Genomic DNA, 26341 nt, shown 5'->3' with positions numbered 1-26341 from the left:
AGTGGGATAGTGGGATAGTGTTTGGACAAGCGTGACTAAGAGTGTAACCTGCTTGTCAGTGTACCTAGCAGGAGAAGTGTATAAATGCATCCTGGTGAAAACTGAGCTTCTGCAAAAAGGCTGGTGAGTGTTGCTGAGTTTAGAATCTCAGTTTTGGGCTTACATGATTGACACTTTTGAGTCAATGGTTCACTGAAGAGTGGCCACATCTGGTCTTACAGATTTGATTCAGAGATGTTCCTCAGACACAGTTTTTAAACTGCAGAAGCTTGATTTTTTTTTGGTAATACAATAACACTGTATTTTCTTTTCATTTTCCCCCATCTAGTTTTGTATCAAGACCTTGAGAATAAAAGAATAAAATACACATGGCACAGATTGTAACATTTTTTCAGATGCTGTTAGTTCTGCTGCTTCATGATTATATCTCAGCTGAAGATGGCGAAACAAGAGCAAGTAGGTCTTAATTTTTGCATTTCAGATCAGTGCAACTTCAAAGCATGCCTCAGATTTTTAATATCCATTTTGGTGTTCACATGTACCCTTCTGTTGATGGTGATTTTATTCCACTATAGTTTTCCTGGTGAAAATCCAATAATATAAAAAATAAAAATAACTTAAATATATTATTTTTTCATTAGGAGGGTAATGTCTTGTGTCTTAGAAATGCCCAAGGTGGTAGATGGAACTGTAAAGCTCCAGTCTTGATTGAAAATTGAGTCTTGAGTATTTGTATTTTCATTGCTTCAGAATGAAAGTTCTGAATAGCTTACTGTTATGTGAGAAACTAAGTAAGGAAGAATAAAGGTTCTGTGAGAGGAAGCTAACTCCAGTTAGCATTTCTCCAGCAGGTTGTGGTCACTTGCTTTCAAGGAAGGTGAAATCTTGTCTTGATCAGAAGTGTCCATAGGCAGATTTCATGGCAAGGCAAAGCTCTCCTCCCTGCAGACTTGGTGCAGACTTTCAGAAAACAAAAGGGCAGTAAGCCTCATGGCCTCATATGCCATGAGATCAAAATAATCCCTCCTGCTTTTGGCCATGTCTTTGGCACCTCATGTGTCAGTTATCAAAACCTCTTTCACAGTCAATGGAGGATGATTCCCTCCTTTAGAAAGGTACACCCTCCATCTGAGAATGGGCATGTAGCATGGAAGGACTTTCCTATGAAAATGCTTGTGTCTGTCCATGGCCTGTAGCTGGCAACTTAGTGTAAAAACTAAGTTCATGACTACAGCTAGGAGAGCTGAATCCATGCCTAAGTCATCATGCAGTTACAGGTAGTTAGTAAATGCTTATGTGATTCTATATTCTGGAGGTTGAGCTCATTCACTGAATACTTTTCTTCTGTAAAAATCAGAATATGCTACCAGCAACATTCGATTGAGCCTCAGGATTTTGTAATATTATGTAGGAATTTCCAAAGTCAGTTAAAAGGTATTTGTAAAAGGATTCTCGAGTATTCAGTCTATTGCCTTCTTCTGCAGTGTGGTTGGTTTGCTAACAAAAAGGAGTTTTTATGTTTATTATCTCTGCAGATGATATATGAAAAGATTCAATATGTATTCATCTCTGTTTATTGAATAGAATGCAATTGCCAGCTAAGGAAGTGAATTACAGATTTTTTCATAGTTGGTTCTGGAGCTAATGTAAAAACCAGAAAATGGTGTGGCTTTCAGGTACTCTGTCGCTTACACAATCTTACACAAGTTTGCCCTGATGAACTCTGCTATTTTTTTTTTCAGCTGGAATGCCTATGTCAGTATAGATCCTAATATAAACATTAATTGATAAGAAAAACATTTACTGTGGCAGAAGAAAGGGAAAGTGTTCATTAAAATATTTGTTTGATTTTGTTTTAGGTTGCCGAACTGCTCCAGCAGATTTAGTTTTTATCTTGGATGGCTCTTACAGTGTTGGCCCAGAAAACTTTGAAATAATCAAAAGTTGGCTTGTCAATATTACAAGAAATTTTGACATAGGGCCAAAGTTTATTCAAGTTGGAGTTGTCCAGTACAGTGATTACCCCGTACTTGAAATTCCCCTCGGAACTCATGAATCCACTGAGAACCTCATCAGGGAAATGGAGTCCATACACTATCTGGGAGGAAATACAAGAACAGGAAGAGCTATTCAGTTTGCCTTTGACCATCTTTTTGCAAAATCTTCACGATTTTTAACAAAAATAGCAGTGGTTCTCACTGATGGAAAGTCCCAAGATGAAGTCAAAGATGTAGCAGCAGAAGCAAGGAAAAATAAGATCACTTTGTTTGCAATCGGTGTTGGCTCAGAAATTGAGGAGGATGAACTTAAAGCTATTGCCAATAAACCTTCATCAACTTATGTATTTTATGTTGAAGACTATATTGCAATATCAAGAATTAAAGAAGTTATAAAACAGAAACTCTGTGAAGGTGAGTATAAAATATTTTAGGTGTGCAAAATGTAGTTCTGTACATATATTTTTTAATTTCACAAGCAGAATGCATTATTAATGTAACCTAAGGGACCTGATAGTCTTTACTATGATCTTCTTTTTTTGGAAATTCCTCCCAAAATGTTATTTTCTCTGTCAAGCAAAGGGGTATATTTGGGAAAGATATGGTGGTTTAACACAGTACGTGTTTAATTTCAATATGTATCCTTTTACCCTAAGCCAAATTTTTTTTTCATTTATAAACTTTAAAAACTGAAATATTTCAGCAGTTCTCATAGTGCAAGAATATAGAGTTTACTTTACTGATTTCCTAGTTGCAACTGATACACAAAATCCAGCTTTTCTTCTAGGGACGTGAGAGGACAGCTTGGCATTACAACAGGAGTTCTTCTGAATACATACTTCTAGTATGCATTGAAAAACCCAGAAGAAAGACTCCTGGCAAAAATCATAGAATCATGGAGTGGTTTGGATTGTAGGGGACCTTAAAGATTACCTGGTTCCAACCCCCCTGCCATGGGCAGGGACACCTTTCAGTAGATCAGGTTGCTTTGAGCCCCATCCAACCTGGCCTTGAACACTTCCAGGGATGAGGCATCCATATCTTCTCTGTTCCAATGCATTAACACCCTGACTGTAAAGAATTTCTTCCTAATATCTAATCCAAACCTACCCTCCTTCAGTTTAAAGCCGTTCCCTCTTGTGCTATCACTGCACACCCTTGTGAAAAGTCCCTCTCCAAGTGTCTTGTAAGGCTCCTCTAGGTACTGGAATGCTGCCCTAAGGTGTCCCCACACCCTTCTCTTCTGGCTGAACAACCCCAACTTTCTTAGCTTTTTTCCACAGGAGAGAGGCTCCAGCCTTCTCATTAACTCTGTGGCTTCCTCTGGACTTGCTCCAGCAGGTCCACATCCTTCTTATGTTGTGGCCCCAGAGCTGGACACTGCACTCTAGGTGGGGGCTCATGGGAGTGGAGTAGATGTCTGGAGTTGTAGCAAGCAGTAATGATGTTTCTTGGAAGAATTTTACAGAAGAGTTAGCCAAGACCAACATTGTAAAGTGACTCTTTTAACTGCATTACTGCACTGAGTTTTCTGAAATTTTGTAAAACAACGGCTTTCTTTTATGTATAAAAAAGATAGCAAATTGCTCCTAAAGTGAATCACTCAGATTCTAGTATGTCAGTGGTATTTTGTACAAGTTTTATTATCAAGAATTGATGCAAGACATATTTCAGTTTTACCATATTTCTGTACTTTTTAAGAGTGAAAAATAGATTTTGTTTGCTCTCACTTTGAGTATCAACTTCATTGAAAAAATATGGTAATGCTTTTGTTGAGGATATTAGTGTTTATTTCTTGCTCCATTAAATGAACATCATAGTAATTCCTTGTGGCTGATGTAGTAAGGTTGTCAGTCCAAAAATTAAATCAGCTAAGTGGAGCTAAATTCTTTAATAGAGCTTCATAAAGGGAGAAATTCCCCTAAATAAACACTAAATGAACACTAAAGAAACACAATATTTTCTTTGACTAAAGTTTTAGAAGAAGTGCCGTTATATTTCATCAAGATGGATTTTCAGCAACAAGTTAACTAATATCCTTTAAAATTCATCTGTGGTATTTCACATGATTTACAGCAGTAATCTGTGAATATTGACTATCTATACAAATGTACTTACTCTTTCACTTGAAGTGACCCTTTGCTTTGTCTCCCTTACATTGTGCATTTCCCTTGTTATAGCATTTAGATTCTTCTCTTGCAGAGCAATCAAGGCCCCTTGGCAGCTTCATTTCCAACAACAATGTCTTTACCAGGTGAACTCCAAGACTGATAAACTGGAATTTTAATAGCTGAGTTGTGCAATATTTTATTTATTGATTTATTTATTTGTTTACTGATTATCGTGTTGTTAAGATTGACTTTGACTGAGGGAGAGGAAGTTCCATGAGGGCCGAGCAGCAATTTGGCTGTGATCAATTACATGAAACTGCCTAAAAATTTTGCAACTCTGTCTTCATAGTCTTTGTGTAAATGTCTAAAAATATGCTAGCTGTTGCTCTATGGAGTTTTAAAATCCATTCTCAAGTAAAAATGTAAACAGAAAGGCCACAGGGGCGGTATTTCCTTTATGGACAATGAAGACTGAGGTTTGGTGGTTCTTGGAGAAAGTATTGCTTTTAGGAACAGGCATGCAGTTAGTGTGTAATGTGCCTTTTGGGGACTCTAGTGTTTGTTTTAAAGTACATCAGAGGACTGAAGACTTCATGAACCTGTCTGCCAGAATTGAATGAAATATTTGAGGAATATTTGATATTTATTATTTATTCTGAAAGTCAAATGTTCCTGTACTATTAATATGCTATAGCAAAAAAAACCCAAAAAACTTGCATCTCAGGAATCCATTTAGGAAGAAAACCCAGTGCAGACTTTAAAAGTTTGTCTGGAGGATGCAGAGAAAAGTTGCTATGTCCCAGTTACTGGGATTTAACATCGTAAAGTTATTTCACCTTTTAGGAATGAAAATAAGCATCAGAAAACTATGTAAAAACATTAAAAGGCAACAAGATTTCAGCAAAGGCTGGATAGTTGAAGTGACTGGTACTATGGATTGGAAATACAACTCCATTTCCAGTGGAAGACAGCTCTTAATTTTGCCACTGACTTCTGCATGCTGTATAATGGCTCAATTAGTTATCAAAATAGTCCTACCCCAAGCTTGTCCAGAAGACCCAGAAAAGAGCTACTTGACTGGGAATTTGTCATGTAATTCTCCAATGTGCCACTGGAAAGAAAATATAGTTTCCTAATGTAATAATGCTTAATTTGTTTGGTTGGTATTGGTTTGGGACAGTTATTTTGGCCCAGATCCATCATAATGGCCCTCTTATATAAAGTATTCCTATTTCTGCCTTTAGTTTTTGATTTTACACCAATTTTTTAATATTCTAACTGATAGAAGACCCTATACTTGTCAGTGTATGTGTATGTGATTATCTGTAATCTCTGTTAATTGTGATGTGACTATTATCCAGCTTTGCTATAAATGAGTTTAGAAAATAGTTCCATGATAACAATGCACAATTGAAGAAACCGGAAAAAACCACTATTACTCTTACTTAATAGCAAAAGTATGTTGAGTTAAATCTGTGTTTTGAGAGAATGAGAGGGAATGTTTGGTTGGACTTTGTATTTCTTTTTTTTTTTTTTTTAATATTCAGGAGGCAGACATTTTAATTTCCAAAATGTGTGCAGAGTTCGTGCAATTCTTTCTTGTAGCGTAGACAGATAATTTTATTTTTACTTTGGAAGTAGAGAGGAAAAGAAAACTAAGGGGAGTTTATGTGGCTTCTTGCTGCTGCCCCAAGTACCTATGACAATCCCCATGATTGTCCTTCCCCATGACAGAAGGTTGTGCAGAAAATTAGCAGAATTTTGTTGGAGCATATATAACCTGCCTCCTCCACCAGAACGGGGGAGCTTCTGACTGCCCCGGGGTTGGTTAGAAAGGGAAGTCATGCAGTGTTGCTCATACTGTGAAAAGAAACCAGTCTAGACCTTGAGCTGATAATTCCCTGGCACAGAGACAGGAGTTCTTCATGGCTGGTCCAGATGGAGATAGGAGAACTCTCCACCCCTTCATTGGAATGTATTCCCAACCTCTTCCCTGCCTATGAACTGCTGCTTTTCTGGAGAAACAGTAGGAAATGAATAATGATATTTATTGTAAGCCGTTCAGCATAATTTTAATAAAACAAAAAACTTTCTTTTTTATTGATTTGTTACTCTAATTTTTGTTTTAGTATTAAGGTTCACTGTCCTGTCTCTTTTTCTTTTCTTTTTTGTTTGAGAAAACATAGGTTGTCACAGAAAATATATCACACACACAACTTTTTCATTAAGAATAACTTCTGGCAGATTTCAGTGTAACAGACAAAACATCTCAGAGTCCTTTTTGAGTTAAATAGAATGAAAATAAAAGAGATAATTTTAACTTTTTCTATTTTCAAACTCATTTTATAGTTGGGAAGGATGCTGAATTCAAATTGTTAGTGCATTTTGGAAATTAATATAAATAATTTAATATAATTTTGGAACCATGCAATTTTAGAAATGAAATTCAATATATTTATTAGCCAGATAATGTAATATTCTTTAACTTTATTCTTTAACAATTAGTGACAATTCAAAATAGTATGTGAATGTAATTGCAGTAAAATATGCCATCTTAATATTCTCGTTTTAAGTTCCTGAGGATCCTGCAAACCACTTTTCTCATGTTGTACTTAACAGACAGTTCTCAGTTCTCTTTTTATTTCTTGAAAGGCAGATAAAAAATTAGTTGGGTGGAAGGCTACTTTTCTTGGAAGTCTTAAGTCATATTTTACACTGTCCTTGCCTTTATTACTTTTCAGAATCTGTTTGTCCAACAAGAATTCCAGTGGCAGCTCGAGATGAAAAAGGATTTGACATTCTTGTAGGATTAGGTGTGAAGAAAAAAGTTAAAAAGAGAATTCAAATATCAACCACTAATACAAAAGCTTACGAAGTAACCTCACGTGTTGACCTCTCAGAATTAACAAGGTATTGAATTTTATAAATATGCTTCTATATTCAGTAAGATTTTTTTTGTTTCTTTAAATAGGAGGGACTTATTTTAAGATTTATATGAATATTCAAGTAATGTCTTGTTTTTTCCACCCTTTGCCCTTATTTAGGAATGTGTTTCCAGAAGGTCTCCCTCCATCCTATGTGTTTGTTTCCACTCAAAGATTTAAAGTAAAGAAGACATGGGATTTGTGGAGAATCCTGAGTCTAGATAAGAGACCACAGATAGCAGTCACTGTTAATGGAGAAGAGAAAACATTATCATTCACTACAACAAGTTTAATAAATGGCACACAAGTTATTACATTTGCTGCACCTCATGTAAAGGTAAGGAGTATGTCACTATCATGCTGGAATGCTTCTTTAAGTTCACATTATTCCACTATTCTCCTCTTTGAGCAAACCAGTTTTATTGTTTTCTAGTAAAATCTGAAGGTTGCCTTTCAGTCTTTCTTCAGTAATTTCCAGTGGAGTGTTCCACTCTTGTAAGAAAAATTGTCTTAGCTGCAGATGAGACAGAGGATTGGAGATTGAATGACCATATTCTTGCGTTTGTAGCAGGAATATGTGCAGCCCAGAGACTGCCCTTCCTGCCACAGGGAGGATTATTTACATGAACAGAGAGGGCTATTTCAGCAAAGACTGGGAAAGATTTGCTGCTGGAGCACTTCATGGCCAAGTGGGTTCAACTTTTCTGGGAAGTGGAGGCCTGCATTCAAATCCCTACTCCAAATCAGGCTGAAGGAATTTTAAGTATAAATCCTCAGTGAAGGAAGGACTCCTATCCAAGGAATAGGTCTTAACTACTAAGCTTTTTCTAGGTAGAGGCATTTTATTCTTCTGTTCTTAGATGGAGAATTTTTGCTTTTTCTTTCCAAATTTCCTCTACCTTTTGATAATTATTGGTAGGTGAAATAATTTTTTATTATTTTAAGAAGCTGTGTTAAACTTGATTTACTGGAAACTTGGAACTGAATTAAAAAATTCAGTTTCAAGTCAATACTCTATTTATATTTATCTATTTCTTGGAGCTGTACAGACAAATCAATCTGATTCATGCAGTCCCAGGTATCAATGAACTTAACATGATAACACACAACTGCAGTGTTTTGTTTGTTTGTTTGCTTTTGTTTCTCCATGCCTGCCTTGCTATTATGGAGAACAACAATTTCATGGCTTTTTAGACTCTCTAAACACAGTATAAATGCCAATACACTCCTGATGAACATTTTTCTTTAATAAACCTTTAAGATAATTTATCACCTGTCAATTTATCACAAGTGCCAATTTTTTTTCACCATAATTGATAATCTAAAGTGTTTGAGACATTATACCAGTGCTTATAAATAGGCTTCTGGCTGCATATTTTTAAGAAATACAGGTTTGAGCTTCTTCATGGTCATAGACTAAAAAGATAAAATCTATGTGTGTTATAAAATAATTCTGAAATAGGGATTGATTATTACCAATTGTCATATTTTCAATTACGATATCATTTGGCAATACTTTATTTGCCTGTATAGTTTAGAGTTATTTGTATGTAAAACCTGCAGCCTTCATCATCTCAACCATTAACAGCAGTTTGATTGTTGAAGTGCAGTTTTATCATTATTTAAAATGAAGACATTTTGTTTTATACAATGCTGTTTTCTTTGTTTTTCTTAGACATTGTTTGATGAAGGCTGGCATCAAATTCGTCTCTTAGTAACAGAAGACTCTGTAACTTTGTATATAGATGGCCAAGAAATTGAAACAAAGCCATTGCATCCAGTTTTAGGTATTTACATCAGTGGCCTAACCCAAATAGGAAAGTATTCTGGAAAGGAGGAAACAGTACAGGTAGGCATATGCTAAAACTGCAATGATTCAGTAATTCTTTTGTAGGTTAACCTTGCATTGGTGGCTTCTGTTTTCTTGAGCTTACTTTTCTAACTTAGTAGACTGAAATTTAGTACACAAAATTTAATACGTAAGAGAGAGTAAAACTGTTCGGGAGGACTTAACATAAGTGATCTATCCCATGACATGGATACTTAACTGGTCTCACTGATGCCAAGGACAAAATTGATGCAACATGGTTGCCTGTAGTTGGGAAACTTTATCTCAAATTAAGGAATTTCCTATGTTTGACATTTCCACATGATGTCCTTCCATCAGTATATGTATGGGTGATGCTGGTAAAAGAGGAAAATTTTGGTCAAGTTTCTTTCTCCTTGGTTTGCAATCACAGTAGTTTATGCTTGAAAAACTGACTGTGGTTTCATTTTGTTTTGGAATGTAGCAACAAAGCAGAATGGCAAAAACTTTTGTTTACCTGATGCCAGTGTTTTTATTCAACACTTGTAAAAGATTTGTACTGTATACTAAACACTAAGCATTAGGGATGCCTTCAGATGCTTCACCAGAATTTATTAATCTTATATCTAATATGAGCAGGTCTGCACAGAAGCATCTTCCCAGGTCTGTTAAGGTAAAAGGAAAGAGGTTGGGCTTGTCTGTGTTATTAACTTGTTTCCTCAGTGATATTGGCAGCCAGTGTAGTTTGTGCTGCATGTGTTTGGATTAATTCCCAGGGAATATGGATAGTGATTTCTGTTATTTTAAAAAAATTTTTGGATTGATTATTTTTATTTAAATAATTCTTTTACAGTATGTTTAATTGGTTGTGCATATTAATCATTGTGAGTAGCCTAAAAATATTTCTGTATATTTAATTGATTTTTAACTGCAGTGAATGTACAGACCTCTAAAGAGTCTTTTACGTTTTGAATTACAGTTTGATTTACAAAAACTGCGAATCTACTGTGACCCAGAGCAAAATAATCGAGAAACAGTCTGTGAGATCCCAGGATTTGTGAGTATGATAGATGAACTTTTGAGGACTTCTTGGCATTTTTTTACAAATCACTGTTTGAAGCTGACTTAATGAATTTTTAAAATAGATTAATCTACATTGATTCAGCTGGTGCAAACACGTGCTTGTTACAGACCTTCTTTGTTTCAGCCTTATTTTCTCACAGTTTTTAAAAGTTGTCTTAATTTAGGTATTTAATGGTCCATTTTTTATATATATGAGTATAGAAGAATCTCAGGATCCTTTCTTAAAATTTCAGATTTTAAGCATTACAGAATAATGAAACTTCTAGGTATTTTCAGTGTAAAATTTTTTAAGTATGATTTTTAAACTTTTCTGAAATACTCCTTGCTACTTGTCAGGTCATTTAATCTGTGAAATTTTGGTACATAATCAGCAAACCTGTATTTCTAAATCACCTTCTCCTATTAGAAAAATCTATGCTGAGGTCTGTAATTAACACCCCATTATCTGAATTGTTGCCATGATTTCAAGAAGTACATTAAGTACAGGACAGAAATAAAATCAAGAGTTTATGATTCATGTACACAATTAGCAAGTTTATGGGGACCCTTTGGCCCTCTCTTGCTCCTCTTGCAGTTAATTATGCACTGCAATGTAAGACTTACAAACAGATTTGGAAACCAGTCATGACTGACAGAGCCAAATTTAAAGCATTCAGCTCCCATCTCAAAGCATAAGCAAGAGATTGATTTAAGCATACAAATTCAAACTAATCTCCTTTGCTGGGTGGATGAAACAAACTGAACTAAAGATTATCAGCCAGTGTAGACCCACATTCATCATGTTGTGATTACATTTTGTATCGTTTGGCTGGTTTGACAATAGAACCATTGAATCTCCAGCATCCAGATTTTTTTTGTCAGTCTGGCATGTATTGCCAGCTAGTCTGTTTTTCTTCTTTTTCTTTGGGACCAGTGGGTCTACTGCATCCTTATCACGGCTTTTTCAACTTTCAATCAAGCAGAAAGTAGGTGAATGGATTATTAGCTGTTCTGAACTCTAACTGTGTGTGTCAAGAACTAACAGGTGCAGGAATACTTTTGTAAAAGTAACTTTGAATCTTGAGGAAAGTAAAGTATTTATTTAACTGCACCACATATCTTTTTGCTCTTTAAAAATTAAAAGTAAGGTATGAAAAGTAATCAAATGAAAAGTATTTTGCATAAAGAAAGCAAACACTAAAAAGTATTTCATAGCTTATTTTCTCTGCTATTTATCAAGGAGTTGAATCCAACAGATGGTTTTTTGCCATTTTAGTTTCACTGTCTGTTTTTGTAAATTAAATTTGGACTTTGCCCATAAAATTCTGGACTCCTTCAGAAAATAAAAATGTTGGATGGTCTTCAAGGAGGAATATGTGGTTTGTGGTTGTATTCTGTTGGAGTGTGGTTGTGTCAGAGTTCCTGAAATAAGCAGAGGCTTTATGTATTAATTACAGATCAAATTAATTCCCTTTCCCAGAGATACCTTGCTGCATAGTAATTTTAAGCTCCTTCTATGATCTGTGGAAAATGAAAACTTTCTCTAGTGTTTGCTCAAGCTGAAAATTGAATAGAGAGGAAGCTTTCTGTGTCCACAGAGTGTGTATGAAATCTGCAGTGACTGTGTGCATTAGAATACTCCTGTGGACAGTGTGGCCAATGGCAGCTACTAAACTGTTAAGACAGAAAATTTCATGGTTGCTTTGCTGAAGTGTTTTGGGTTGGATTGTTCTGTGATGTTGCAGTTACTGGACCAAAAATCAATTGATAGCAGAGTCTAATGCAGTCACAGGAAAGCACGAAAAAGCCAGCCTTGCCTCTGTGCTGCTCTGTTTTCCCAGATGGTGGATTCAGGCAGAGAGCAGAGATTTCAGAAATATTTTGGTACATTCTCTGACATGAATGAACAAGCAGAGCATATTTTTGATGAGAAGTTACTTCTGGTAAAAGGTTTGAACCAAATCTAAACATTTAGTGTGTAAATACTGGCATAGTTTAGTATTAATTTTGTCATTATCTTTTAAAAATTGCTACTGCTAACTCCCATTGACAGACCCTTAAAAGCAGTTAACTAAATTAATTTAATATGCATTGATAGCAGCTGTACATAAGTCTCAGAAAGTCTAAAAATTTGACTTATAATTTCTTGACAATTACAGCTCAGGATTTATGGTTGGTTTTGATAGTGTTTCCAACTGAATGGATTTTCTTTTCAGAAATATTGCTATACTCTTAAACTGTGTTTCTTCTTGTTTCAGAATGGAGAGGTAGGCTCGATCCTAAACTACTCAAACTCATTTTAAGGTAGTATTTGAGTTTTTATAAGCTTCTTAATATTCTAGGTAATATACACTTTGTTTTCAAAAGTGGATAGAGATATGCTAAGCTTGAGAGTGCTTGACTTCCCTTGCTTGAATTCTAGTCAGTAGCCAAATTAAAAATAATTTTTCTGCAAAAAACACATGTTTATTAGAATAACTGGCCTGATGTTTTCCCCCAGTTCAATTCAATTGCTGCTATTAGCAGGGGGGTGGGGGATATGCACAGGGATAATGCAGCTGTTACCTGTATTGTGCTTATGGGAACTCCCTGAACAGGAGCTTATCTGAAGACCTAATATGACAACTTCCCTGTAACTCCCAACTTGTACCCACTGCAAAGGAAACATGGGTTTGTGTTTTGGTCAATCATTTGACCCCAAGAAAGAATTCCAGTCAAGGAACATCTTAAAAGGTGTCATTATTCTAGAAAATATGAGTAAAATGCTATGGAAAGTTTTAGATAATAATAAAAAAAATATTTTCTTTTTAGCTTAGATTCTTAAACTTTTGTCTTTCCGTAGGTCTGAGAACTTGCTGGGTTAGGGTTGATGGGTGAAAAATAATTTATTGAATCTAACTTCAACATACAGATTTAGTAGAGATATACCTATAATAGATTTTATTTAGTAGTTCTCCCCTTGCCTACCTGAGTAAAGCACTGATGTTTCATGTGGGGCTTAATGTTGAGAAGTAAATATCACAAAAAAAAGAAATGTGATCTGCCAAGGTTTAGTGTTTAGTGCTGCAGGAGCATGGTTTGGAGGTTTTTGCAGGAGGGGCACTCTTGGGACCAGGACTAGTGACCTCTAGGAGTCAGTGGTAGCAGCTGTGTCCTGCGTCCCCTCAAGCAGCTTCACAGTAGGAACACATACCTAGGATGTAGGAGACTTGGGGTTTATCTTCTTTTCAGGCTCACTGCACAGCATAGCATGCCAATGGTTGGGATCATTATGCTATATGCATCATTTTACACATTTTTAAATTAAATCGTTGTATTTGAAAATTGGTCTCACTTCAAATTATGAATATAGATTAGCTAGAAGAAGCGGCTTTCAGGTTGCAAGATTTAAAATTTTCAAACTATATGACAAAATATTTGTGAAATAAACAGCTACAGGTGTCAACCCAATCCAGTACTTACTTTTTAAATTTTTATTCTGGAGAAAATTATTATGTGTATGAAAACTACTTGGAGGGCAACATTCAGATAAGCAGAAGTTCCAGCTGAACAAGGGAGTGAATGCCAAGACCTAAGTGAAAGGCAGCCTAAGGAAGGTCAGCTTCACCTGGTGTTCCAGTAGGTTTGTTGGCTGCCTTTGGCATGTGCTGATGGCTGTTTTCACTCTTGGTAGTGCATGAATGGTCCCAGTGATGTAGGCTCAACACCTGCCCCCTGCATATGCCCACCAGGAAAGCAAGGACCTCCAGGCCCCAAAGTAAGTTCTGTTCTGTCTTGTTGAGTGTCTATGACCTGTCTTTCCCTGTTACTCTTCAGCAAATGATGTTGCACTGTTAATTGTTGGAGGACGAAATGGTTTTCTAACAAAATCTTTTAATAGGGAGAGGGGTTTCTTCCTTCTTTGTAAAAGAATGAACTGGATGCTTATTAGGAGAGTTTCACATTAGCTGTGCTGATGACCTTTTTGTGTTGATGAAGAACTGAAGTGAGAACTAGCCTTGAGCTGCAGAAGTCTTACATGGCAAACTCAAGTCCCCAGTATTTTCTTTATTATTTCTCTCAATAACTGTACTAAGCAGTGTTTACAGAATTATTTTTAAGTGCAGACAAGAAAATCCCAAATCACTTGTCTTTATTAAGCAAATGAATAAAAACCTTCTGTGCTGCCATCATAAAAGAGGTTACAGGATGCTGTAGCTACCTCAAATCTAAGGGCTTCTTGATACAGTGGAAAAGATTTCTGGTCAGGGAATTGAAATCTGCAACACAGAGATCATTATTATTGTTTCATGTAATAGAATATCTGTGGTCTTTTACCTTTTTTATTTTCTTTAGAGAAAAAAGAGAATTTATATTTTTTCTTATAAATAAAGAAGTATTTATAATTTTAAAAGAATTGAAAACCACTTCCTGTAAAGTATGAAGGAATATGAAATTTCAGAACTCAGATGATCTATATCTATTGCCTTATGTGCAATTTTTCATCTACAATGCACTGTAATATTTTTTTGGGATAATTGAATAGTACAGGTGACAAGATGGTGCCTAACACAAAAGGCTGCAGAAAGTGAAAAGGAAGCCAATTTATGGTTGAATAGGTTATTGCAATTATCATATTTATTAATCTTTGAATACTGGACTCTAGAACAGTATGAATTTAAACTTAATTTTTGTGTTTGTGATATTAATGGAGTGCAATAAATTGAATTAAATCAAAACAATTTCAAAATACAAGTAACTGATGTTTTAAGCTTCTCAAGTTAAAAGCACAAAATTTAATGGCAAATGGTATGTTAAATGGTTATATTTGAATAAATGGTATATTTGAAAACAAATTTAGTTTTTTTCAAATCCCAAATCTTGTTGGATTTTGCTGAGATCAAATCAAAGCTGTTGGTAAAGAGAAAGTCAATACTCTAGGAGGATTTATTGAGTAGCATGTTAAGTTCCTGCTTTCTTGCCCTAAAGATGAAGCCTTGGCAAGCAAGTTTTTTTAAACTTTAATCTCATTTTAACAGTAATTATCAAAATATTTTTAAAGGACTTTTAAGAGGAAATCTAAAAAATACCTTTTTGACAGCAGTTGTTGTGTGGAGAGGAATTTATTTTGCAGTTTTTAACCCTGGCTCTGGCTCTTTAGTGCTTCTGTCTTAAGAATTAGGCTCAGCTAAAGCAAGTGAGAGATTTCTTCAGATAAGAACTACTTAATTAATGCAGTTTTATTAAAGATTGTTTAATCTATTTTATAGAAAGTGCTTCTGTGCTGTAACCAAATGTGGATTCACTTGTCCAAGTACTGCAGAAGAAGTTGAGGAGAAGTTGGGGAGAATTTCCCCTCCCATCCCAAAACCAGTTCTTTTTCACTGTAGGAATTGCTCCTCAATAGTAGGTCACTAGACTTGTAGAGACTGTTTTGTGGAATGTGTTAGGGCTAAGGTTTCTCTGTGCTTATTTGAAAATAGTCTTACAATTTAGAAATGCTTTTATATTTTGTGTGTTCACACGTTGCTTCTCCATAGGGTGACCCTGGGCAGCCTGGGAATCATGGTTATCCTGGTCTGCCTGGTCCAGATGGTAAGCCTGTGAGTACTAAAAACTTGGTCATATATTGTAAATGTAAAACTAACAGGAGAAAAAACATGGAACCCTGATAACACATTTTTGAAATTTAGATAATTTTGTTGCCATTCTCTGAAACTGTGAATGTCATTTAACTGTATGCAACTGTTGTATAAATATGTCAATCATATTATTTCTGTTTCAAGGTAAAATACTGTAAATATTAGAGTTGGGTACTGTTGTAAAGCAGAGAACAGGCTATGAGTGGTTTTGTTGATTGATTGCATTACTTTGCAGCAGTTTTGTTGCTACCTCAGTCTTTACTCCTTAAGAATTTGTTCACTAGAAAGCACTTTGGGTCATCTGAAATCCTATCTAATTTTTTTAGGGCTTGCTCCTTGGTTCATAGAATTTCTTTGTAGGCTGCCTCAAGTAATCCATCAAAATATGTAGATATGCATGTAAAATTAAAAAAAAAACAAAACAGATCTTTTTTAGTTCCAAACTGGTTAATTTCAATCATCATCATCACTGGTGGTGATTCCATTTGTTAGCAGAGTTAGTTTAACAGGAAGAAAATAGGTGCTAAAATCAAAAATGTAATAGTTGCTAAAAATGGGAAATTTCCCTCTTTTAAAATATGGGACTTGTTATATTGAAACCTGAGCATGCTAACCCTGATGGTACAGGTCAGCAGTGTGTACATGAATTTTTCATCATTCCCACGAGCAAATATACTCACTTTACCTGTGATATAAAATGTTTTTATCCTTTTGCTCTTAAACAGCTTTTGATAGCTATTAAATTCAGGAGTTTTTTGAACCAGAGTTGGAGAACACAATCTGAATTGAACTATCAGTGCTTTAAAATACTGCATTTGATTTTAGACAATCCTGAAAATACAGGTTTTAAAGTATTCTAAGATAGGGAAGTCTATTTAATCAGAACAACTTTTCAATTGATATTTGGTGGTGCTTAAGCTTGTGAAGAGCAGTTCTGATCTCCTATAAAAGACAAGTATACAGATTGTCTGAACATGGAGTTGCATGGGAGAAGGTGTCCATCATATCTGATCATGCTGATTTCTGGAAATAGATTTGCAATATTGATAAGCATAGCAGAGCTGCCTTTAATGCAGCTAAATCTGATATTTTGAAAAGTAAAGGGTTATCATGTAACCTTTAATGAAGGCAGAATGGACTGGAAAATGGTAGGGAAATGTCAGTCTCTCCTCTCCTCTCCTCTCCTCTCCTCTCCTCTCCTCTCCTCTCCTCTCCTCTCCTCTCCTCTCCTCTCCTCTCCTCTCCTCTCCTCTCCTCTCCTCTCCTCTCCTCTCCTCTCCTCTCCTCTCCTCTCCTCTCCTCTCCTCTCCTCTCCTCTCCTCTCCTCTCCTCTCCTCTCCTCTCCTCTCCTCTCCTCTCCTCTCCTCTCCTCTCCTCTCCTCTCCTCTCCTCTCCTCTCCTCTCCTCTCCTCTCCTCTCCTCTCCTCTCCTCTCCTCTCCTCTCCTCTCCTCTCCTCTCCTCTCCTCTCCTCTCCTCTCCTCTCCTCTCCTCTCCTCTCCTCTCCTCTCCTCTCCTCTCTCCTCTCCTCTCCTCTCCTCTCCTCTCCTCTCCTCTCCTCTCCTCTCCTCTCCTCTCCTCTCCTCTCCTCTCCTCTCCTCTCCTCTCCTCTCCTCTCCTCTCCTCTCCTCTCCTCTCCTCTCCTCTCCTCTCCTCTCCTCTCCTCTCCTTTTAACAAATAGATTAAGACTTCATTTCTGAAGCATCCAGTCAGGTACAACTGTATTGTTTTAGAAACAATTTGTTATGACTCTTTTGTACTTTAATAAGATTTCCACTTCAAGGCTATTTATCCTCCCATAAGCACTAGAATTTCCAACAGCATGAATAATGAAGGAGAAATATATTGAAATTGTAGACCTACTGTAACTTTGTAATCTGACAGTCACGGCTTATTTTTTCCTACAAATAAGTCATAATGTGCATAGATGGGCATTCTCTGAACATAAAGAATTTACCAGAGTATCTCAGAATGAGAATCAAAAAGCTCCAGTGCAGGGGAAGTTGTATCATTTTGCTGAAGAACTTACATTATTTTAAGTGCTTGCAGCTAAATCCTGTAACTTGATTAACTAAAGAATGTTTCTGAAATATCAGTTGTAGTTTTTGTGCCTGTTCTTTGTAAGGACATAATTGCAAACCAATTAGATCATCTGCGCCTTTGGCCAGTACATTATTTTCCTTACGGTAGATTTTTGGGTGCATTCCAGGCGACCTTTTAGCTGTGAATGGTCAGAGACCCTTTAGATCCACTGTGCAGGAAAACAGATTCCTCTCTCTGTCTTTTTCTTTCTGTTTTACTTTTGTATTTGCTAATACGACTAGCACGTTTTCTGCGCTGTCAGTGATTTTTCTTGTCTGGGGAAACTTTGCTTATCTGAATCTTTTTAGTTCTGTGTCTCAGGGAACTCTGAGAAACAAGCTTTTAATTCAGACAGCACCATAGGCTTACAGGTAGTTGTGTAGTCAGTTTTGTTTAATCAAATGGCTTTTGCATGAAAAGCTTTTCCTGCAAATTCAATCTTTTCTGTTCCCAAACACATTTTTATGTTCCTCTCTAAAGTCTTTCCAGTTTGTCTATCTGTTATTAATTTTCTTGGAACACTGTAACTGGTCAACAAAATGTTTCTTCCTCTGAGAAGGGTTTTAGGCATGCATTTATATTACTGTATGAAACTGATTTTAGAGTAAAACATCTAATAAAATTTAGTTTGTTGTTTGTAGACTGGCTATATTGTTGTAATACTTCATGTTAGTTTTAGTCTAAAAAAATTAAAAACAATTACTAATGTCTTAAAACTTACCAGAACATAATTGTCTACCTGGTGTTAGCCAGTAAAATTGTTTACTCTAATATTTGGGGAAGTGAACATAGACATTACTTTTTTTCAGACATTTCTTAAATGTTATTTTTATTAGTTTTATTCAGACAATCTTTGTTTTTTCCCCTTTAATTGCGACCTCTGTTTATATTCTGATACATACAGAAAAGATCAATTAAAGAAACTGTAAAAAAGCCTGAAAGTGAGAAGCATAAGTAATGAAAATACATTTTTTCAATAAAAAATGTAATTTAGAAACGGAAATTATTAAGCTGTCTAGTCAAGGAAAAACCACTGATAAATAAGTGCAAAGATAAAAACAATATTTGAATCTCAAATGGAACTCATTTTCATGAACGTTATTAATCACAAAAAAGCACTTGGAGTGATTGCTGGCCCTGGAAGCACTCAGCAGCCTAACTGTGTGGTCACAAAGCCATTTTTTATTCCAAAGGATGCTTTGTATGTACTGTGGAAAAACTCAATTTAAGGGGAAAAATAAATTATCAGAATCTAAGCAGTGATCACTTGTGATTAATAGAAGTATGTTATCAGTCTGCAGACAGAAATATTAAAAATCCACCCATTTGTCAATTTTGAACTGTGAACTATGCAGCTGTCAATCTGGACAATTTTTGAGTATTCCATCTTGTTTCACTCATGAAAGTTTGGAACAATTTGCCTTGTCTTTACAGTATGTAAAATAAAATAAAATAAGAAATGAGAAAAAATAAGCAGTTTATAAAAAAAATCTTGTGAGACCGACTTTACTGATAGAAGTAGATATGGAGTTCATAAGGTATCAAAAGCCACACATAATAAGCAATTTCTGATAATTCCAATATGTGTTTTAAAAGATTATAGAACATTATTACAGCTGTATTACCTAGAGCTTAATATTTGGTGACCACCTGAAGGCCAAATCTTTTGTGATGTATTTACTTACTATAAGAGCAATGATGAGCTATTTCAACAATACTTTTGGAATAAAAATGGGTAATAGTTTCACATATACATGGAATTCCCTGTGTGTTCCCAGATGGCTTGCCTGGGATTTAAGTTCTGAACTCTGGAGCCACTTTTCTCAGAAAACTTTCATAGACGGAGTTGATAATTCAGCTGTGAAATGCTGTTCTCAGTTCCAGGAAAATACATATTACTCAGTAATACTGTCGCCTTTTTATTGTTAGAGGAAATCTTTCTGCTCTGTTCTGATGCAGTCATGTAATGCCTGCCCTGAGACCTACAAGTCTGGAATCAGAGCAGTGCCTGATGCTGACTTGTGCTGCAGAGACAGCTGTAGAGTTCAGACAAAAGACCACATCACTACCTGCAGCAGCTGCCAAAGGCAGAGATATGATAAGGATGAACATCTAAACAGTGAGCAGGAAGTTAGACTCCCTTGGTATATCATCCTATCTCCCAATAGCCTGAAGCTCATGAACTTTTAAAGCTGGATTTACAGCCTTTTATTTAATGATCTTGTTGGATCTTTTTTCCTCTGTGCTATTTGAGAACATTGTGTTTAGGTAAAATATTCTGCTAGGAGCTCTGAATTATGAAGGCCTTGGCAGATGATGGAGTAGCTAATGGAGGAAAATGTAATCAAATGCAGAAATAATAAACATGGATACATGTCTGCATAGTTACAGCAATTTCTGTTAAGATGTAATGTATTTTCTGAAAAGAATATGAAGACTTGTAATGCTTTATATAGTTGTGCTTTAAAGATTTTCTGCAAGAAACTCCCACAGGAGGTCTGCAGACTTTCAGAGTGTTTCCTTAACGCCAAGTTAAATTTTCCTTTTGCAGTTGAATTCCATTATGCTTAGTTACATCACCCTAAATAGTTCTTTTTACTTAGTGTTTACAATCCTTGAATATCTTTAGACCATTACTGTTGATGCCTTGTTTCTTCCTAGCCAAATTGAGCTTGCTTACTTCTCCCTTTGTCTTTTCCAAGCAATCTTGTGTTCATGCCTTTGTTGTTGATATTGTCCATTGGCTCCAAAAGCTTTTCATTATGGGAGTGTGCAGTGCAGTTCTCGTTGGCTTATCCATACACCCTTTATTTTTATTTTATTTTATTTTTCTTTTTTATTTTTATTTATTATTTTATTGTAATCTGAAGAGATATGCCTAGGAATGCTGTCTGAACTTTTGTCCTTTAGGTGTGCAAATGCATTGAAGATATACTGAGGTTTCCCCGCTGTTGCACGAGTTCTTTGCAATTAATTCTCATCATATGTCCTTCTTGATCAATTTTTTCCCTTATAAGCAAACTAAGTTTCTTTTTCCAGTAAGGGTGATTGCTAATTTTTTGTGGCTATTATACATTCTTTGACCTAAGAAGTGTGCTCAGTCTTTTTCCTTAGAACTATTTGCAAATGATTGCCATTTTCTTTAAATTCCAAAGTTTCATTTTATCTGTGATTTTTTCAAATACCCAGCAATCTGGAACAAAACTAATCTCAATGTCCTGCTGTTTATCACTTTCCTTTTAAGGATCTTCAGGCACTAGAAAATTATCAGTACCATTCTTACAACAGTAAACTGCGAGGTAAATTTTGTGTAATCCTGATTTCAGATAACTGATGTAAAATAATAAATGAGAATATAAAATGCTGTGGAGTGGTGCTGACTGAAAACGTTGATGAAAAATTATAAGTGGCATTCATTTTAAGGGACATACATTTAGGATTTAAATGGGTACAGAGACACAGGGTGTCTAAATTCTCATAGTTGTCAACTATTTAACTAATATACCACAAAAAATATGGGATTTTTATGCTGTAAGGTATTCTTTCTTGCCCACACTGCAAGGCAATTATTGCCTCCCAAATATTTTGTGCCACTGTCTTCTGACATTGGGTGAGTGTCTCAGGAGTCTCAAAAGGCAGGAGCTGCCTATATTCAGGCTACTGCATTCTAAACTGATTATCAAATTCAGAGTTAACTATAACACGTCTCATGCTATTTGAAAAGTTGATGAGAGAAGACCAAACTCAGATAAAAATTATTGGTTTTGGTGGCAAATACAGTGTGTTCACCCTGTTTGAAATAGGACCTCCAGTCTAAAACTCATCAATTGAAAAGTGAAATTTCACTTCTGTCAATTTTACATAAAATGGCAGCTGTGGCACTGCTATTCTTGCAGATATGTATGTGTGTCACACAGGTCCTCCTACTGAGGGCTTTGTCATTAGGGAAAGAGGATTTGAGCTGATTTTAGTGCAAAAAAATTTGTAGGCATTAGCGTGTAGATTGGTGATCCATACTGCAAAAGGAGTGGTGATACAAATATATACTCATTTTTTTATGAAATCTGTGTTTTTTTGTTTTATAGAAGATGTTTTTTAATTTGCCCAAACAATTGCTATGCTATTCGCACCAGATAGTGATTCTAGCTTTTGTGACTTTCTGTGAATTTCCTTTTGAATCTTGTCTCTTCCAGCTTTCCATTAAAAGAACACATTGACAGTATGTTTGATTTGTATTCAAATCACATTACAATATTTAACCCTGAGCTAAATATGCAGTTTTGTAAGCTGAAAACTCTTCTGCTGTCCTCCATTCATCTTGTGATTTTGAAATTCAGTTCAGCCAGGAAATTGTCCTCTTCTACTTCCCCTGCTCAGTTAGAGGGAGAAGGGAAATTGCATTGCAGAGATCTAAATTGTGAAATAGAGTTTTATTTGTATTGAATTATATCCTACAGAAAGTCACAACGATTTTTTTTGAGAAGAAAAATTATATAAACTTTTAGAGACATTTTTTGATTTGGTGAATTGTTTCAGCTACCCAGGAGGCCTGTAAGCACTCTGGGGATACTATACCATTTACAGTTAAAGCTGATTTTGCTAGAACTGCCTTGAGCACTAAAAGTAAAATGCTTGATAAGGGATCCATGTATGACAGAGACCTAGAATTCTGTTTACTTCTATATTAAACATTACCAGCTGGCTCATCGGGCAACTGCTCAAATGTCTTTTGGGAAGAGGGCACAGCAAGGACTCTCTTGTATCTAAACCAGCAAATAATTTTAGCTCTGTTTATTATTCCTAGGAAGCTCTGACTGATTTAAAGAGGAAATCAGACAAACACATTGCCTCCCTTGCACTGAAAATGTTCTATTAGTGCCTTTTTACCAGTGTGGAAATCACCCCTGGAAATGTTTTTCCAAGGTTTTAAGCTTGACCCATTTGGAAATAGGATTATTACTTCTCTCAGTTCCAATCAAGATCAGATTCTGGGTATTTGAAGTTGGATAGCCTGTTTAATGGGATTTATCAAACTTAGTTTTGTCTGCCTGCTGAAATGTCTGAACCAAATAGCCTCAGAATATTATAGAACAATTTCTCTTCTTGCTTCATATGTTTTCTTTAAAAAATCCTCTTGGTAGCTCATTTTGTCTACTGCAAGGACATGTTTTTAAATGAGATATGCAAAATTCTTATTCTTCAGTAACTTGCCTCTCTTAAAGGATTTTTTTAAAACCCTTGTTAATTTTGCATGGAAACTGGCTATCTTTGCTGTACCAATTGAATAAAATATACTAAAATATATACATATATTTTGGTTTCTGTAAAGGTTCTCTTGTTCTGCCAATGTTGATTTCTAGCACAGCATTCCTGAAATTCTCTTTTTAACTCATGAATTATTTAGTATTTCTTTTTGTAGTCTCAGTCATTCAAATTATTTTTGTTTGTATAGACTGTTATATACCTTCAAGTTCATAGCTAAGTGCTTAGTATCAAGAATGGAATTTTTATTATGTAGAGATATTATAAAACTAGCTGCATAATGTATTAGAACATACCTTGTTTGTTAAAGCTGATTTCTGTAACTGGATAAAAGCCTTTAAAAAAGTCTTGGCCAGTTTCAGCGATTTTTCTTGAGAGAGAGAGAAAAAAAAATGTGCTACATATGTGGATTAATTTATTTTTTTTTTCCCAGTGGAAAACAAAACAATATGTTTGTTATGCGTTTGTGTAACAATTCTAAAATGACTGGTTTGAGCTAAAGTCTGCAGGATGAGAACTTCAGCTGCAGATATGAAAGCTTTTGAAAGCTGAAATCTAAATCCTAAATGTGTGATTGCCATAGCAGTTGCTAAAATCTGACCTAAAATTATAGGATTGTGACAAAAGTTCTTCAGTAAGCACGAAGATTGGTTTTTTTCTTTTTAAATAGATATTTTGTAATTTGTGTATGTTGCTTTTGAAAAGTCACAAGTCTTGGTTCTTTTCCTTAGGGATACCAGGGATCAGCAGGAACCCCAGGTATCCCAGGAACCCCAGGGATTCAAGTAAGTTTCTATTTCATTCCTAGAATTTGCATATCTGAGATAAATCCTGCCAAGTCTCTTTCAATATCTCGTTTGTCATTGAGAGCTGAGGTGTGGGGAATGAAGAGGACTTAAGGGGTGTCATGAATCCGGGGCCATCCTTGGGTGAATTGCTTTGAAATTCACATGGCTTTGGGGTTTGTAGGTAGGCTAACAGTTAGAAGCAGGGCTAGGTAAAGCCTCTAGAAGATGGACTCAGCTGCAGCTTAGACATTTTTATCCCAATCCAGAAGTCAAACAGTAGTTTGTTCAATTTTTCTGTGAATCCCTAGCAGTGATCTGAAGTCTTGTCATGGTGATGGATTACCCACAATTCACAAGTCCCTAGCAAGTTTTCACATAAAGCCCAGATTGACGGAGGAGAATTCTTTTTCTTTGTTGTATTAATTTAGTAGTCCTTCCAGAGACAGTTGTTGGAAACCTGTGCTGTATTTTACTTGTGGATCAGGATCCAGTGTGAGTGATAGTCAAGGATTTACTCATTTGTGGAATTAAATATCTGAGAGCCTGTTGGGGCCAAGAGCAAGCCTGCAAAATGGCATATGTGGAGGCTGTCTGGTGGGCTATTGAAGGGGACATCTCTGGCCTCACACGTAGACAGGTTGTGATTTTGAACAGGCTAATAGGGCTGTGTGACATTCTTGTTTTTTTCCTGGGGTGGTCCTTGGTTAGAAGAAAAAATTGTTTGAGTGTTCCTCAGTCATGGATTATGATATCTGCCATGTTCATCCATGTAGGGTACACATTGTGCTTAGTTCTGCTTTTGTGTCCAGTCACTGAAATGTTGGAATCAGGCAGCTGACACATTGGTCTCTGGCCCATGTTGTGTCACATTGCTGTGTCTAATTCTGTATCAGATTGTGTTAGTATTATCAGGATTTGAGCTAGTGTTCATTTCTTTCTCAATCTAGGGACCTCGTGGCTTGCCAGGTATCAAGGGAGAACCAGGAAAAGATGGGGCAAAGGTAAAAGAACCAAAACCAGAATGATAGATAAAAAAAGCTTTTGCTCTTACCTTTTGTAATTTTTGGTTGTACAGGTAATAGTATCAGTATTTTCACATGAATGTTCTGTGAGAATTGTTTGCTGAAAGGGTAATAAGGAAGGACTAAGAATCCTAAATTTAAATTCTGACTCTGGCCCTTTTTATTTATTAAAGTGTATATAGGCTTTGGCACTGCCAGTTACAACTTTAATTCACTGAATAACATATACTTAGAAAGTGTATCTAAGTATGGGTACCTGGAAGCACAATACAGACATCTGTCAGAATGTTTTTTTTTTAAATTCTTTTCACCCTTTTTCTCTTTAAGTGAGTATCCAGATGATTTAGATAGGAATTCCTGGCTGGCACTTTATATCAGAAAACAGTGGCTAACTGAACCCAAAACTTTTTGTGGAAAATTCTAGCTGAGGTGTATTCAGTAGCTTGGAGATATAGACAGATGTGGAAGCTTATATGTAACTGTCTCCTGGTAATCAGCATAAACTTGACTTGGGATCTTCTGTATACACAGTGAATAAGCTGCCCACTGGCTGTGGCCTTCTGTCACATTTCTGCCCTATGTTTAGAAAAGTTCTAAGCTGATTGTAATGACACTTATTTTGGTTTTGATTCATTAAAACTCTAAAGCTCTTTCTGTAAAACAAGTACTTATTTTCCCAACAGATCTTGGGATTTCTTTCTAAAGTTTCTGATAACTGCATCCTTAAATTCATTGCTGTTCAGCAGAATTCTCAAATTCATGGTCAGAGCTGAAAATTGCTTATGTGTTCTGTGCTAAATTCATCTCAATCTAATTGATTGTAGAGGTTAATCTAATCAGTCATTATTGGGCTATGTGGAGAAATTAAGATGCTGCTGATGAAAAACTCTAATTGCCTCACAGTGTAGGGTTGTGACAGATAGAATATTTCCTATTGCTCAGTCTAGCCTTGTGTAAAATAAGCCAAGAAATAGGGCTTCCACCACTGTTTTAGAGAACATTTCCATTGTAAAATAGGTCTTGCCATTAGAATTTTTTCCTGGAAATTCTGTCCAAGTTTTCATCTCTTTATTTCATCCCATTACTTGTAAAATTTCTGTAGTAGCTAATTTAAAAAATATTTTAATTTCCAAATGTTTTAGTTTATCCAATAATTGAACCACCACTTCCGAGTAAAAATGAAGACTCCACACTTTTTCATTAAGAAGCAATGGCTATATGAAGTGTTAATTTTATAACCTTTGCTGATTTTTAAACTCCATTCCGCTGTCTGCTTTTAATAATTATTTGTTGAGAGATACTGTGATAGCATTAACCCACAAGCTGTCATTCCTGTGGTCATGTTCCTGCCTACTGCAAACACATGACAGACCTTTCCAAATCTGCTTAGGCATGAATGGCTTTGATAAACAGCATTGAGACATGTTGTCCTGGTTTAATCCTTGTCTTAGAATTTGAAATATTATATGAAATAACTTTCTAAGCATAGTTTACTATTCCTTCTATCTGATTGAAATATATTAAACAAATTGAAATGTACTACTCAATATAAAAGTAGGTATTAACAGAAAGAAAGCATTCTGATTGCCCAAAAATGATTTTGTGGTTAGCTATTTTTTCATGGGAAGTAGTCTCCTGAACCAAGCAACTAGGATTGGTTTTATTG

At 35.7% G+C, this 26341-nt stretch overlaps 1 protein-coding gene across 2 annotated transcripts in view; it reads left to right on the top strand.

Annotated features, from left to right (window-relative positions):
* Positions 1-368: 368 nt before the first annotated feature.
* The window catches only part of COL21A1 (collagen type XXI alpha 1 chain), a 65900-nt gene continuing 39927 nt past the window's right edge, over positions 369-26341 (top strand). The window contains exons 1-11 of one of the 2 annotated variants that reach the window (XM_058802196.1): positions 369-456; positions 1860-2411; positions 6850-7018; positions 7153-7369; positions 8708-8881; positions 9819-9896; positions 12160-12168; positions 13575-13658; positions 15421-15483; positions 23597-23650; positions 24601-24654. In XM_058802196.1, coding sequence (XP_058658179.1) covers positions 369-456; positions 1860-2411; positions 6850-7018; positions 7153-7369; positions 8708-8881; positions 9819-9896; positions 12160-12168; positions 13575-13658; positions 15421-15483; positions 23597-23650; positions 24601-24654 — 1542 coding nt within the window. The remainder of the gene's footprint in view (positions 457-1859; positions 2412-6849; positions 7019-7152; positions 7370-8707; positions 8882-9818; positions 9897-12159; positions 12169-13574; positions 13659-15420; positions 15484-23596; positions 23651-24600; positions 24655-26341) is intronic. The other variant, XM_058802195.1, reaches the window with a different exon arrangement.

The sequence above is a fragment of the Ammospiza caudacuta genome, chromosome 3 (genome assembly GCF_027887145.1).
Source record: "Ammospiza caudacuta isolate bAmmCau1 chromosome 3, bAmmCau1.pri, whole genome shotgun sequence".
In the NCBI taxonomy this organism is placed as follows: Eukaryota; Metazoa; Chordata; class Aves; order Passeriformes; family Passerellidae; genus Ammospiza; species Ammospiza caudacuta.
This window is presented reverse-complemented; position numbering and strand designations above follow the sequence as displayed.